The sequence below is a fragment of the Myotis davidii genome, unplaced genomic scaffold (genome assembly GCF_000327345.1).
Source record: "Myotis davidii unplaced genomic scaffold, ASM32734v1 scaffold502, whole genome shotgun sequence".
NCBI lineage: Eukaryota > Metazoa > Chordata > Mammalia > Chiroptera > Vespertilionidae > Myotis > Myotis davidii.
This window is the reverse complement of record NW_006293000.1, coordinates 307,020-323,329: the sequence shown is the minus strand read 5'-3', so window position 1 is coordinate 323,329 and position 16,310 is coordinate 307,020. Positions and strand designations below refer to the sequence as shown.

The 16,310-nt window shown below is 36.8% G+C and overlaps 1 protein-coding gene across 1 annotated transcript in view; it reads right to left on the bottom strand.

Annotated features, from left to right (window-relative positions):
- EBF2 (early B-cell factor 2) overlaps nucleotides 1-16,310 on the bottom strand; it is a 204,151-nt gene that overhangs the window by 10,935 nt on the left and 176,906 nt on the right. The window contains exons 11-14 of the mRNA XM_006766438.2: nucleotides 10,992-11,080; nucleotides 9,593-9,658; nucleotides 9,309-9,486; nucleotides 7,547-7,732 (exon numbers count right to left, since the gene is read on the bottom strand). Coding sequence (XP_006766501.2) covers nucleotides 7,547-7,732; nucleotides 9,309-9,486; nucleotides 9,593-9,658; nucleotides 10,992-11,080 — 519 coding nt within the window. The remainder of the gene's footprint in view (nucleotides 1-7,546; nucleotides 7,733-9,308; nucleotides 9,487-9,592; nucleotides 9,659-10,991; nucleotides 11,081-16,310) is intronic.

Below are 16,310 nucleotides of genomic sequence, written 5' to 3'. Positions count from 1 at the left end.
ACACACACACACACACACACACACACACACACTATAATTATAATTATAATTGCATTATAATGCAATTCCATTTCCATTTAACATATGACTCACTTTTACAAATATTTCTTTTCTCATAACAGATCCAACCTAAAATGGGTTGATTAGATCAAATGTGACTGCCTCTCAGTGGAAGGGGAGTCACCTGAAGTTTTATTAAATGGCATAAAAGAATTGTTGAGAGTTGAATAAGCAGAGAACTATACCATGCCCACTCAAAATATTTTTTAAATATCCAAATTAGTTTTAAATTTAATGCAAATATAATCAAAATCTTAAAAAGAATTTTAATTTGTAAGGGTCAACAAACATAATTTCTATGTTTATCTGTTTAAAGAAACAACACTATAGGAACCAGAAAGTTTTGTTTAAAAATTTTTGAAGTAGTAAGGAGGCATTTATCTTAACATATTACGAGTTATAATAAATCTATATCAATGAAATAAGTGTTATACTAGCATAAATATAGTTAGACAACTCCTTCGAGAAAATAGAGTCCAGAAACAGACCTGAGTATATATATATATATATATATATGAGAATTAAAATTTAATAAAGGTGACATTTCAAATTAGTGTGGAAATAAATGCCTGGGAACCATACACTACCATTTGGAGACTAAATTTAGAATGCTTCCTCATGTTAAACTCTAAAGTAAATCTTAGTGCATTAAAGAGTTATTTGCAAAAATGAAATTATAAAGGTGCTAGTGGAAAAATTAGGAAGGTTGGATAATTTACATAATCCTTTCAACCCTCAAGTCTACATAAAATGGCAGGAGATAGATTTGCTACAGGACAAAAAACTTCTGTAACACACACAGAAAAGGCAAACGACAAATTAGCAGAAATATTTGTGGTAATTATCAGATGTGTTTAAATCCTCAATAGCTAATAAGCTTTTGTAAATTAATTAGAAAATGAAAAACATCCCAAAAGAAAAATGGGCAAAGGACACCAAACGGGAAGTCACAGAGCGAAAACTGAAAATGACCAAAAGACCTTCATAGACTTATAAATGTTCACACTGACTCATAATCAAATGCAAATTAAAACAGTACTGAGCTGTTTTCCAGTTATCAAATTGGTAAAGATTAAGAAGAAATTAACAGGGCAGGGAGTTAGGTCCTTTCCTAAGGGGCGGTGACCTCTCTGGAGGGACTCTGACAATAAGTACCAAGGTATCTGTGTTTTTAAATGTGCATAGTTCTTAGCCCAGTAATTTAATTTCTAGAAGTTAACTGCCAGGGAATAATCATAAGTGTGCAAAAACTAGATCCAAGGGCATTTTTATACTTGTGAAAAAGTGGGACATAACTGAAGTGATCATCAATAAGGTCCATGAAACGGACCACTATGGAAACTAAAGTTGGACAAGAATATTGAATGACATGGAAAGATATGCTTAATAAAGCAGATTAAATAATAACATATATGTCAAGTCCACTTTTTAAAAAACATATGGAGCAAAAGTCAGGATGTGATTTATGTCCAAACTTTTTTTAACCTCATCAAAAGATATGTTTATATTGAGAGAGGAAGAGAGGGAGAGGGAGAGAGAGAGAGAAACATCTACATGAGATAGGAACATTGATTGGTTGCCTCTTATACACACCCTGACTGGGGGTCAAACAGGAAACTTAGGTATGTGCCCCGACTGGGAATCAAACCCAAAACCTTTTGGTGTACAGGATGACACTCTAACCAATTGAGCCACCTGGGCAGGGCTACACCCAAACTTTTAATGATATACATTTCTCTGACTGATGGGATTAAGACTATTCTTAAATATTCCTTTTACTTGTACATATTTTCAAAATTTTCTACAATGAACAGGTATTACTTTTGATGTAAGAGAAACCAGTAAAAGCTGTTAAAATAAACAAATGGAAAATCTCTATTTCTTTGGTATAAAAAAAATGTAATTTTTAGCAATAGCTGTCTTGGATGTCAATGTTTCTCTTAGATTTAAGGCTTTCCTTCCTGTAAAATGGGTTTTCTGTTTACCTTCTGTCACAGAAAAGCAGAGACTAATAAATTTTCAAATTCCTGGGGAAAGCTTGTTGATTGTGGCTAACTTTGCAAAGCAAGCATCATTGCCAGTGTGTAGGACACAGGCCTGCATCAACAGGTTTTATGGAGCCTAGCTTCATATCTGTGACTTGGCTAATTTTGCCACTTTTCTTCTCCTCTTTCACTGGTCTTATGGCAGAAAATCATTAGTTGTGCATCAGAACAGGCACTGCAATTTTCAAAATGTGTCTATCCATGGCTGTACTTTAAAAGTTAACAGTGGTTATCTCTGCAGAGAAATAAAGGGTGTCATTTTCCCCCTTTTTACATATACATGCTTTTCTAATTATCTATAATGAGCATGCTACTATTGTAATTGGACATTTTTTCTTTCTTGAAGAAAAAGACAAAAGAAATATATCAAAATGTTAACAAGGTTTTAAAAATTTTTTTTAATTGAGTTTTAGAGAGAGACAAAGGGAGAGGGAGAGAGAGAGAAACATTAATGTGAAAGCTAAACATCGATCAGCTGTCTCCTTGTACACCCTCTACTGGAAATCGAACCCACAATTCAGGCATGTGCTCTGACAGGGAAATGAACAGGCAACCTTTCGGTGCACATGACAATGCCCAAGAGTCACACTGGCGAGGGCAACAATGTTGTTTTATTTATGGTGAGAGTAGGTTTTCTTTTTAAAACTATTTTCATGGGCTCCAATTTTTCTATAAAAATCATTTAATAATCTACAATAGCAAATATCTTGATATTTATTTTTGAAAATATAAAAGTATTGAGGCTCAGGGCATAGTCTAAGACTGTGGTTGGCAAACTGTGGCTCGCAAGCCACATGCGGCTCTTTGGCCCCTTGAGTGTGGCTCTTCCACAAAATCCCACATGCAGGCGTGCGTACAGTGCGATTGAAACCTCGTGGCCCATGCGCAGAAGTCGGTTTTTGGCCTGGGCGAGTCTATTTTGAAGAAGTACTGTTGATTTGGCTCTGTTGACTAATGAGTTTGCCGACCACTGGTCTAAGACTATGTGAGTAAAGTAGGAGTCTCTGAGGACAGGTTGGATTTTTGTCTTATGGATTTTGTTCCAAAATTTTGGATTTGCTTGGTGGCTATTCTGCTTTGGAAGAAGTGGCCCCTGGGTGTTGCAGTTTGAATAGGCCATCTTTGGGGATACCAGAGTGCACCGATTTGGGAAAGTTGATCACATGTACCATTGAGAATTTCTCTGGACATCTCTCTCTATGGACAAAGGCCAAAGTAAAGGCCAGCACTCCGGGCCCAGAAATCTCTGTGAACACGGGGAGTTAAGGAAAAACCACTTTTCTTCTTCTAAGGATTGATTGGCTTACACGGTCCCAGCTGGACCTCAGTGGGCACACATCCTCCTTTGCATTGAGCCATTGCATTTGCTGGCACTCAGGTGTCTGTCAGCATTTCATTATAACCCCCGATTGTCAGGGGTTTAGAATTCAGCCATAAAAACTTGCACTGAGCTGGAACTTGGCACTCACTGCTACCGCCAGGAAGTGAAGTTTGTATGTGAAATTGAAAAAACATCTGTTTGGCCATTTTTGAAGTTGTGTGAGAGAAAAAGCAGTAAAGATGCAGGTTTTTGATACTCTGTATTAGCCATAATGTAAGTCAACTTGACCAAAAGACTTGGCTTTATTTCTTTTTAATGTCTCTAACAAGTGATTGTTCCATGGCCTGACCTGGCCACATCAGACTTTTTTTTTTTTAGTTTAAAAAATAAAATGAAAAATTATAGAATGCTGTTTTCAGACACATGCACCTGAACTGATAAAAATCCTTTAATCCTTTCCTTTTTTTTTTTTGTATTTGCCAGAGATGTTAAGACTTAGTGGTTAGAAATTAGAAAGACAGGTCAGATATTATTGTGATGAACTCCACAGGGTATTTTGTAATTTAACAGTAGAGGATTTTATTGTAATGAATTAATGAATGCACTGTTTGGTTTCCCATTCTCAGTCTGAAACTCCTTCAGACCCTCCCTCAGAAAATGAAAGCAAGGACCACACACACCCAGCAGGAGCTAGGAGGAGGCCCTTGGCTATGTTTCCCACTCCTGTTGGGCAGGGCATCTTCCTCTTTCTATTCTGTGTATGCTGTCTTCCTTACTTGTTGTTGTTGTTAATCCTCACCTGAGGATATTTTCTCCATTGCTATTTAGAGAGAGTGTAAGGGAGGGAAGGCGGGAGGGAGGGAGGGAGGGGGAGGGAGGGAGAGAGAGAGAGAGAGAGAAATCCACGTGAGAGAAACACATCAACTGGTTGCCCCCCACAGGGATTGAACCTGCAATCCAGGTATGTGCTCTCAACCAGGAATCAAACCCATAACCCTTTCGTGTATGGGTTGATGCTCTAACCATTGACCCATGCCAACCAGGGCACTGTCTTGTTTACTTTGAAGACTTTGAGTTTATTATTTTTCCTGTGGCATGGGATTGAGTGATCAAGAAAGGGTAGTGAAAGTAAGGTGTCAGTTGCTGGTATAGGAAGGGTTCCTCCTTATCAAATGAATTATGGAAAAGAAATATCAGGCATTTTCATTTATTTATCCATTATCTATGTTTGTCTGTATATCTATCTACCTATCTATCTATCATCTATCTATCCTCTCCCTCCCAACTTACTCCTACACTGCACATTATATTATTATATATGTTTTTATTGATTTTAGAGAGAAAGGAAGAAAGAGAAAGAAACATCAATGTGAGAGAGAAACATCGATGGGTTGCCTCCATATGCATCTGGACTGGGGATCCAACTTGCAACTTGGACCAAGAATTGAACCCGCCACCCTTTGGTGCACAGGACAATGCTCCAACCTGCTGAGCCACACCAACCAGGGCTTGACCATTTTTGATCTACAAAAATGACCATTTCATATGGTTCAACCAAATACACACATTTTATTCATAAATGTATGCTTGAACATGTGATATTCATTTCATATGTTTCAGTCTAATAATGTATTATAAATATGTGAAATATTTCTTACATTATTGAATAACTTAAAAACTTGGTATTCTGAATCTGATGACTTGTTCTAGTCTCACTTTTGCTATTTATTAGTAATCCTTGAGTAAGTGATTTAATAATTATTAATATCTTAGAGGAGAAATTATGATAATTATAATTATTACCATTATTATATCCACATCATAAGGGTGTTGTGAGGATCTGACTGGACTGTACATGTGACAGCCTGATAGCTGTTAAATTGGAATGCAATTATGAATTCCTTTTATTGTTGTTACCACTGATAGGGGACGTTATTTACATAATGGCTCTCTTGCCCTCTACGACTTGTAGGGGCTGTTGACGATGTGATCCATTCTGCACACAGGTCCCCTCTCCACAAGGATGCAGGAAGAAACCTCTACAAGGTCTTGGCAACAGAAAATTCAAGTTTCTCCTGAGCTACTAAAAATATACAGTGGACACTAATGCTTATAGCAAATAGCTCCTCTCTTTGCTTTACCATCTTGTAAGTCTCCGAACCAAAATAATGGCTCCCTTGAATGACTGAATGGCATCCATACCTGTCCTTGGCTTCATCTAATTTTCCTATCCATATTTTTTCTTTTATCTCAATTTCTTACATTTTCTATCTTCTACTTTCATAATACCCATCTGGCCACTACAATTCCCCCATTTTTGAAACAAGATAAGGTAAAAAAGCAACAACAACAAATAAATTAATCAATCAAGCAAAAGTTTGTTTTTCTAGATCATTCTGGTCTAATTGATCTGGATCATACAACACAGAACTCATGTCATCAGATTTTAGTGGTACTAGAAGAATCAACCTCTCCTGTCTCTGCTCCCTGGTTGCTGTGTCCTTATCATATTCAGTAGGGTGCTGAGTGTGATGAATCATACACATATCCCAGAAAGAATTCATGGGTGTGTATCAATAGGGAATCATAGACCCAAAGGCTGAGCAGCAGCCTCCAGATCCTTGGCATGTCACTTCCTGAGCTGTGGTGGAAGGGGGTGTATGTCGACCTTGACTCGCCCTTGTTCTTGGCATGAGGGAACCATTCTGGGAACGAGGATCTGCTGCAAAGCCTGCCACAGGATCTAACATCTCAAGAACACCCCACTCAATCACTCAGACTCTCCATGGTGGCTTCTCTCCTGGCCTGAAGTATCCCCTAAGTAGGTTTGAAAAACACATGTTCTCTTAGCTTGTGTAAGTTCCCAGTTTAGCTCTGAAAGCAAGCTGAGTGAGTTTTCATAACTTCCTGGAACATCTAGCTTGCTGCTAGCCCATAGGTCAAGATTAGGAGGTTCTGTCTCTCCATTCACCTATTGATGGGCCCTGGTTGCTTCCATATCTTGGTTATTGTAAATAATGCTGCAATGAACACAAGGGTGTATATATATATTTTTAAATTAGTGGTTTTGTTCTTCTGGCTAAATACCCAAAAGTGGAATTGCTGGGCCATGATAAGTTTGCACAATGACAGATGACTAGACTTAGTGTGGTAATCACATTGGAAGGTACATAAATATTGTACGCCTGAAATCAATGTAATATTGTACACCAACCATACTTAAATTTTTTAAAAGGTTTTATCTCCATGTATCACTCTCACAAGTTGTCAAATTCATCTCTCTAGAACAGCAACTTTTACACAGTGTGCCACAAGAATTTTAAAAACATGCAATACCTGACCATTTAGTCAGGGGCACTTTTCCCTTAGATTGTCAAATAAAAAAATGACAACAGCCAACATAACAATAGCCGTCTGGTTGAATGAATCAAAATTATAATTTTTCTGTCAGATCAGCAAAAAATATATATTTTTTGATGTGCCGCAGTTTTAGTAATTAGTTTATGTGTCCCATGAGATGAAAGGGGTTGAAAATCGCTGCTCTGGATGGAGGAGAGAGCCATGTACCACAGTACAAAGGGAGCCTGGTGGGATGCACAGAATATCGTGAAGTCATAACTTCTATGTTGAAATGATTACCCTGCCCTTTTCCAGCTGTGTGGTCGCAGGTAAGTCAGTGATTTGCTGTGCACCTAAACCTCCTCACCTGGAACAATGGGATAATGATACCGACCTCAGAAAGTTCTTAGGAGGATTAAATAAAACATCATATCTGAAAATCCCTGGTGAAGAGTATACATTACTCTTCACGGAATCTGAATTCCTCTCCTCTATCTACACAAGCTACATAGGCTCTTTCTCTGTTTAAAAAAAGGAAACATTTCCCCTCTTTCTTCTCCCCCCATCTGCCCCACTCCCCCGCCCCGCCCCAAGACTTGGAGTAACCAAAGGAGCCTAAGTCTAGCGAAGGGAAAAGAACAAAAGGCGGGAAGGAAAGGAATTGGGCTCTTCCTTCATGGGGCAGTGAGATGTAGGAAGGAGGGCAACTCTCCCTCAAAAGGCTGAACAGTAAAACCCAGGACAGAGACAGGGAGAGGCAGACAGTGGAGACGGAACTTACTTCCATAAGGGGAGCCTGTGGGGGAGCCGTTTAGAAATCCTGGTGACCCTGGAACGCCCAGGTTGGCCATGGGGACGTTGCTGTAGCCATTCATACTGTTACTGGAGGTGCTGTAATTCGACTGCTGAGGGGTAGAGCTGGAAGAGTAGCCCCGAGGAGAGATGCTGCTTGTGTTGCGGATGTAACCTGCACAACCAAGAAAAGCCTAGGTGAATGAACCAATGTGCACACATAGTGCAGAGCAAGCATGGCAGCATAGATCCACATCAGCCCAGACTACAGAGCACCACCAACCTGATCCTGGACGGGGTGCAATGTGCGCATCTGACCTTCATCCTTTAATACTTCCTTTCCCTTCCCCATCCTACCCAAGGCCATGTCCCTCACGGTCCCTCCTTCATCTGCTTTTACATTTGCAGTCAACCTCACCAACTCATACCAAGGAATGACTAATGGCAGTGTATACTGACATCTCCCAAATCATATTTCATATAACACGAGAGCCCTATGAGATATTAATAAGTATCACTGAGAAAAGCATTGTGTGGTCAAACAAAGTGTGGCAGATGTTGCAGACTGTAGTCATTCTTTGAAGATTGGCATATGAGGGACCTAGAGAATACCTAAACTAATTTAACTTTGCTAACCTAGTATTTCCCAAATTAAACACGCCATAGCATCTGTTCTGGGAGTGGTGGGGAAAAGGCATTCTGATAACACCTCAAGGGCCACTAGTATTCTACATGTCACAGCTTTGGGAATGTTCAAATTTGTTGCCATGCCCTGGGTTGGGGTGGGAAACATTTTCATTCAAAAAGTGTTGATCAGCTCATTTAAATGTGCTGTTCTTTGACCAAAGACTTGGAAACATCAGCAGGGGAGTTTGGGTAAATCCAGCCTCTAAGAGGGACAAGGGAAGGGACAGTGAGTCCTCCTCATACTTCTAAAACCCTCGCACAGAGACATCACCTAACCTATCCTAAAGTCACCCACTGTGAGGAAACTGTCTCTAGAACTATTTAGGAAATAACCAAAATTCAAAGCAAAAAAAAGTATTATTATACCCCACCCACCCTTCTGCAAGAAATCACCCTGGACATAGGAATGAGGAGTTTCCATCCAATGGGTGAACAAAATTAGAAATAAAATTACCTCAAGGTTAGAGACATTATTAAGATTATTTACATCTAAAAATGATTTATGACAAATTTAGCACCTTTCAACCTCAATGAAAAAATTATTTACATGATATACTTTACATGTAAAAGCACAACTAACTGTATAAACTGGTTGCTATTTTTTGTATTTGAGGTAATACACAAAAAGAAGTTGCCAAATAAAACCAAGCCATTCACCCTTGGTTACTCAGAAGAGAGAGTTGTGTATAACAAACAATAATATCAATAAGTCAGCCTCTTTCCATTATTCAGTCTGATGATCACAATTGTAGAAGTATAAATTTTATTCAAATAATACCTGTAAATCTGATTCAGTAAGCCTAAGCTTTTCTAAAATCATAATAGTCAGTCTGGTCCTTAAGTATTTCCAGGTAAAGCCATTCTACCTATTACCAAAAAAACTAAAAATCTAATAATACACCACTTATAATCTTGAGATAACCCAATAGTATGTGATTGCATTGCTTATCTGGGGACACACTCTTCTGATGGTATTTAAACCAAACTTTAGCTCCTTGCACTCAAGCAGACTAACCTTTTAAATGTATAAATTGTTTGGATTTTGACTCTGAGAAAGGTAGTACCTTGATTATTTCCTTGTGTTGACTCTGAGATGCTGACCCCAAGTTGGCTGCCATAAGAATTGATGCCCATCATGCCACTGTGAGCTGGAGAGCTGGAGAGAGCTGGGATCTGGCTGGGATTCCTGGGGACACTGTAGAGGGCTTCAGCAATATCTGCGGCTCGCTTCAAAATGATGTCCTACGGGGACAAGGGGGTAAAATCATATCCTGCAAAACGGCAGGTTGAGGTGAGCATTTCATCAGGAGTCAAACGCGGTATAGAGTACAGGCTGTGAGCTCCTAACCTGGTTATTGTGCGGTGTGCCGTAGAGGGCCTCCACGAGATCCGCAGCTCTTTTCAACAGCATTTCCTAGGAAAGAAAAGGAGTAGGGTATACGCAAAGGAAGAACCCCAAATGGCAAACAGAAAGGAAAATTACGTATAAAAATAAAACATCCAGACATCCCCCTAAAATGTAAATAACTAGCCAAGAGGTCCTATGTTTGGTTTGAGAGGTAGAATATTATACATATAAATCCCTCTATAAATATGTGTCTACATGGAATTCCTCTAGATAAAATGGATCCATAAAATGTGGTGCAACCAAAACAGAGAACAACCAAATTGGGAGTAGAGTTGGTTAAAATTAATAATGTAATGAAAGTTTTATTAAGAACTACTTTCCAGGCCATTTCATGAAAAAACATGGTACTCTCTCTAATTAATCAAGTATTCTTAAAATGATTGATTGGCCTGTGTTTAGCTGCTTGCCAAGGAGTTGTCCATAGTACTGAAATTATCTTGGCAATGCCTTCTGCAAAATTTTATTCTAATAAAGATGAATTCTTCCAATACTATTTCCCCCTGTTCATTTTAACCAGAGAGAATTGGTATTCAGTAATCCCTTTCCTCTCATTTTGTCTTTTCCACCTCCTGTTTTTAACAGCCTTTTAAATTGCTATTAACCTACTTTCCAGATATCACCTAATTTAATAGTGGGGCTGGGGATTTTTCCAACTGAAAATAAAAGTATGATGTAGAAGCAACTGTGGTACTTAAATTTTACTCACAGTAGAGAAAACAGAGCATAGCATATTATAATGTGTGTGCGTAAAATGCAAACATAAATGTTAAAATGTATTAATTCCCAATTAATTGAATACCTAATAGATTGATGTATTTTTAAAAAGAAAGCTAAAATAGTGGGATAGATTTATGATATAATTTTCATAAGCAAATTCATTTAAAAGTGATGTGTTTCATATAAATTGTAGATGGAGGGGTTTTTCACTTCATTAAATACCTGTATACATAGTAAGTCCTCAATGAATACTTGATTGAGGACTAATGTGTCCCTGTAATTATGTGTAAATAAAATTATATTTAAATACAAAGGAGTGAGAAATTACAGTTTTAAGCAATTATACAATTATCTATTTTCATCAAGTTGGCAGGGTTTTATAAGCTGAATACTCATAGTGTATCTGTTTTATAGGCCCAAGTTTTCAGATTTTATATTTCCTCAGAGATTAATCATCTTATATTTCAAAGTTAGTAACTATTTTATGTGCATCTTGTATCTAAAGCTTAGCCAAATTTCAAGACCTAACTTAATTATACAGGGATTTAAGGTTCTGTATTTATCTAAATTTGCTGAAATCCTACAAGACGGTTTTCACATGTTAATTTCCAAAGTATTTTACCTTCGCTAATCTCTCAGGATCACCAGGGTGCCTCGGGATGACTTTCTGCAGCCTCTGGAAGCCATAGTCTATGGTGGGTTCATTTAATGCTGAAAAAGAAAAGTCCTCTTTTTTTTTAGTATGAATCCTCTCCACAAAACAAACTTCTAATTAAATCTTCTGTAGGTAATAGAAAGGTTCTGATGTTACCTGTCTAAGAATTGATACATAATGATACAATCAGTTAAAGATTTTTGCTATTGACATTGGTTAATTCGCACATATCTTTGGAGCTAATGGTAATTTAATGCTTTTTTTCCCATTAGAATGAGATTGCAAAATTTCAGAATTATTAAAATTATTTTATAACTTCTGCTTTAAGTGCGCACATTTGTAATCTTCTGCTCAGTCTTACATAATCAGAAATATTACACAATAAACTCTTCCCCAGTTTCTGAAGACAACAAACGACCTTTACATGCTTCCTCCTTCCTCCCATCTTCTCTTTGCCAAGTATACCTTTATCTCCTATTAGTTCTTCTCAAAATATCATTTTTTTCATATATAGATATATATGAACTTCCCATGAGTTTATTCTCATTAAACCCTGTTCTTATGCATAATACACTTTCTGATTATATTTCATCACAGGAACATTTGTTTAATGTCAGCTCCACCATATACTGCAAATTCCATACTTGTTTTGCTTTACCGCTGTGTTCCCGTGGTTGAAGACAGTGCTTGGCACACAGCAGGCACTTAGTGTCAACAATAGTGAAGTAAGTGAATAAATGAGTGAATGAATGACATATTTCAGCATTTCTACTATGCTAGAGTTTTTGAAGTAGATTCCTTTAACCTTCTTCCTCTCTTCCGTTAAGTTTTAAGTTTGTGGTTTAAATTTTGTGGTTTTGAAATTAATGCATGATAAAAGTAAAGAAAAAAGATACAAAAATAAAGCAATAATCACCTGCTCTCCCGTTAGGCAGCAGTAAACACAGTTCCTTTTTAACCTTCCTTTCTGCATATATTTTATGAATATTTGTTGCTATTACTCTAGCAAAACCACACCTCTTATTTAAAAATATAAAAAATTTTGAGTATCGAAGTAAAAATAAAATTACTCATAATCTCATCAGTTTAGAAATGATGTGGGTTAACATTTTTGCTTATATCCTTCCACATTTAACACACACATACTTAAAATTATTCAGAGACATACAATTCACACTGGTACATAACCTACTTTTATCCATTTAACAATATAGCAAACTTTCTCCCAGGTTATTAAATAATATTTTATAACATTATTATATCCCTGTGTATTTTCACTATATAGTCTATAATTTATTTAAATAGTTTCCTAATGTTAGCATTTAACATAATCCTAATTTCCCACTATTGTAAAAATCAGAGTAATAACTATTCTTTGCACATAGCTTTAATTATTTCAATTGGAAAATTTCAAGAATTAGAATTACTTGACCAAAATTTATCATTATATTAAGGCCTTTCACACATACTGTTAATCACTCCTTAGAAGAATGTACAAATTTATACTCCCTTCAGCAATGCATGTCGTCATTTTAACTTACATTCGTTTATTCATCAGTGAAGTTGAATTTTTTTTCTGTACTTGGTGATTTTAATTTCTTCTCTTATGAACTACTTATTAATAGTTTCTGCTCTCTTTTCTATTGGGGATTAGTCTCTTTTTTTTTTACTTGTAAAAACACTTTTAAGTTAATATTTGTAACACTCTGACTGTCACCATATTACAATAACATATCCCAATGTGTTCATAGGTATTATATGTAGAAAGATCACAGACCAGCCCAACTCCAAATCTGGTTAGTACACACACAAACATACACACACACACACACACTATGTGTGCTTGTGTTTACATATTCATACAGAAAAGAGTTCTTCTTTAGGTCCAACAATAAAATGTGCATTGCTTATCATATAAGTAATAAGTTTTTGGTTGCTCACTTTTATTTTTTGCTATGTATTTCATTTTTTGTTGTTTTTTATTATGACTATGATTACCCTCTCATCACATTTGCTAAGAGTTTTCCTAGAACCTAAAAACACTTTAGGTTTTTATATGTCTGTGCAGACAGTATGTATGAGAGTAGTGTGGCAATATATGGCATAGTTATTAATAGAATCAGCTTTATGCCCAGCAGACATGGCTCAGTGGTTGAGCATCTACCTGTGAACCAGGAGGTCATGGTTTGATTTCCGGTCAGGGCACATGCCCGGGTTGCAGGGTCAATCCCCAGTGTGCAGGAGGTAGCCACTCAATGATTCTCTCTCATCTTTGATGTTTCTATGTCTCTCTCCCTCTCCCTTATTCTCTGAAATCAATAAAAATATTTTTTTTAAAAAAAGAGAATCAGCTTTAGATCTTGACCATTAATCTTGGCGAGCTTCTGTTTATAATTCATCTTATGAGTTTGCCATCAAAATTAAATGAAACAATTTATATGATGCCCCAGCACAGTTCTTGGCACGTAAAAGATCTTAATTAATTGTAGCTTCCTGTTATTTTGAATCCAAATCCCTGACAGATGTCATTATTTTTTTTGTTCATTCTAAAGCTTGTACATTAAAACTTTAGTGATTTGCTGTGCACCTAAACCTCCTCACCTGGAACCTAATAGCATCTATAGGTTATGACCATTTCATCTCCTGTTGATGAACATATTGATCCCATTTAATTATTTTAATCCCATTCTTGTGTTAGCTAAAACTTCCCAAATAGTGTCTAAAAACGAGGATGGGGATGGATATTTTGCTTGCTGTCCTCTAAATGACACTAATGTTTCACCACCAAACGTGGTGTTGGCTATTCAAGACAGATATTAGTTAGCATGCATTTATCAGAACTTATTAGAATTTCAGAAAATTACAATCATATTAATCTTCTCCCAATATTTCCACAATTAAAAGTTTATTCATGAGTGTGGTATATAATTTACTTAGTATATTTCTGGATTCAATTTGTTAATATTTTCTTAAGACTATTGGTGTGAAGATTAAATCAATTAAATTACCAAGAATAGTGCCTAACACATATTGTCAACAAATGTCAGTTATTATTATTATTGCTGGGAATTTGTGTCTATATCAATAACTGGGATTGTGCTCATGGTGCTACCCAGCCTCTGATTGATTTTTATTTTATACCAGCTTTGAACAGTAAATTGAAAAGCTTTCTATATTTTATCCTATGCTCCATAAAACTTTTATAGCATGGATATTACTTCTTGACCAAAAGTTTGAAAGAACCCCAGTGAAATTGCTCTGTCAAAGTCACCGAATAACATTTTAGCCAAACCAAGAGGCACTTTTCCATTCTTATCTTAAACTCAAGTTAGCATTTAACACTGGAAATACTTCAACCCATGTGCTTTCCAGAATACACACTTCCCAGTCACTCTATGTCCTTAGCGATGCTCTCAGCCTGCTTACAGGACTGCTCTTCCACAGTGTCTTGCAGATGGGATGTTCTTCACCACAGTTGCCAAGACAGTCTTCTGCTCAGTTACACAACTCCTGCTCAAACCTCATCAGTGCCCCCATGATTTCTTTGTCAAGCCATATGCTGACTATCACAAGTCTTTATGTCCAGTGCAGTTCACTTGCCCAAGATTCAGCCTATCTATTCCAACTATGGGCTGGAAATTTCTACTTGGACATCCCCCAGACTCCACCCACTCAAGATACCCCAAGCCCAAGAGATTTTCAGTAAATTGTCCATCAGCTTGCCAATGGAAAACCTTGGAATCATTCTTGATATCTCATTATCATTGTATTTTTTAGGAAAAGCATGTATGTCATCAATATTTTAAATGCTCTAACATTGATTCTACAATAGTAATTTGTGTAAAATTCAAATCCTCTATTTCTGATTCTCCCCCACCTCTTTGTTGTAACTTTCTTAATAGCCATATTTCTAATTTTATCTTCCTTTTGTTTCCAAGAGAATACCCTAAAATTTCTAGGTGGTTAGGTATTAAATTGTTAATTATTTATTCTAGTTAATTGGATTGGATTTTTAAAAGGTGGCTTAGAGAATATCTGTGTTTGGGAATTTATTAAGTGTTTTATGAATTAAAATATATTAGTTTGTGTTCTGTGGCTAATGCTTCAAATATATTATTTAGTATATCTTTTGATCACATTATTTAACATATTTTATACATAATTGCTACTATAAATTTATCCTTCCACATATCCCTGTCTTTCTAATAGTTTTTCATGTATATATTTTCCTCTAGTGATTAGGAAGATACACATCCTATTTTAATTTAAAGCAATACCTTTAGAGTTCTTAAAAAATATTTTATCTTTTCTAATTACTTGAGTCTGTTGAGCCTTCATATACATATATATGCATATATATGTATATACATATATATATATAGCTTACCTTTGAGTTCCTGACCTCATTCTCTTCACTTTTATGTTTTTATTGTTAGTTATGTTTTTATTGTCAGCTAATATTACTATTATTAAACTTTGGATGATCAGTATCTTTTAGACATTAATTTTCATAATTACATTAAGCTTCATAGTCATATTAACAATAATTTAAATACTCTGTATTTAACTGCACTGTCTGCTGCCCAGTACTTTTGTGATACCATAACCTTTCCACTCTTGCATTCTTCGTTGATTCAATTCTCCTACAGTCAGGTTGTATCAGTGAAAATAAGAATTGAAATCTCTGAGCCCTTGAAATAGAGTGTCTTTCTGTTTTCCACACACATAAAGGATAACTTCTCTGGGTACAGCTTATTATGTCTATTCTCCCAGTCTCTGCTCACGTCCCTGGCCTGAGGTGGGGACAGTGGAGACTTGGGAGGTTTGGTCAGGCCTTCCTCCATCGCTTCCAGGCCCTGCTCTCCTTTTCCTGGAGGCGAAGGACAAGTCCAGTTTTCACACATCCGCCAACACAGCCCCGTGGGCACACACCCGCACGGAGGCTGGCATGCTGGTCATACAGCCTAGCCTCAAACCTGAATACTACCTCGCTCATTGTTATGTTTTGTTGAAAATAGCCTCCTCTATATTCAGGGGGAGAGGGGGGCAGATTACACATTTGCATTCACATTACCATCTTACTCAGAAACACATGCAAGAAGACCCGGGTGTATAATCAGAATCATTCTGCAAACTTGTTTTCACCACTTAGCATCATAATAACAGCAATTTCTGCAGTCTTTTTCTTTTTTAAAAAAATAAATCTTTATTGTTCAGATTATTACAGTTGTTCCCCCCCCCCCTCCCCTCCACCCAGTTCCCACCATCCGCGCCCCCGCCTTTACC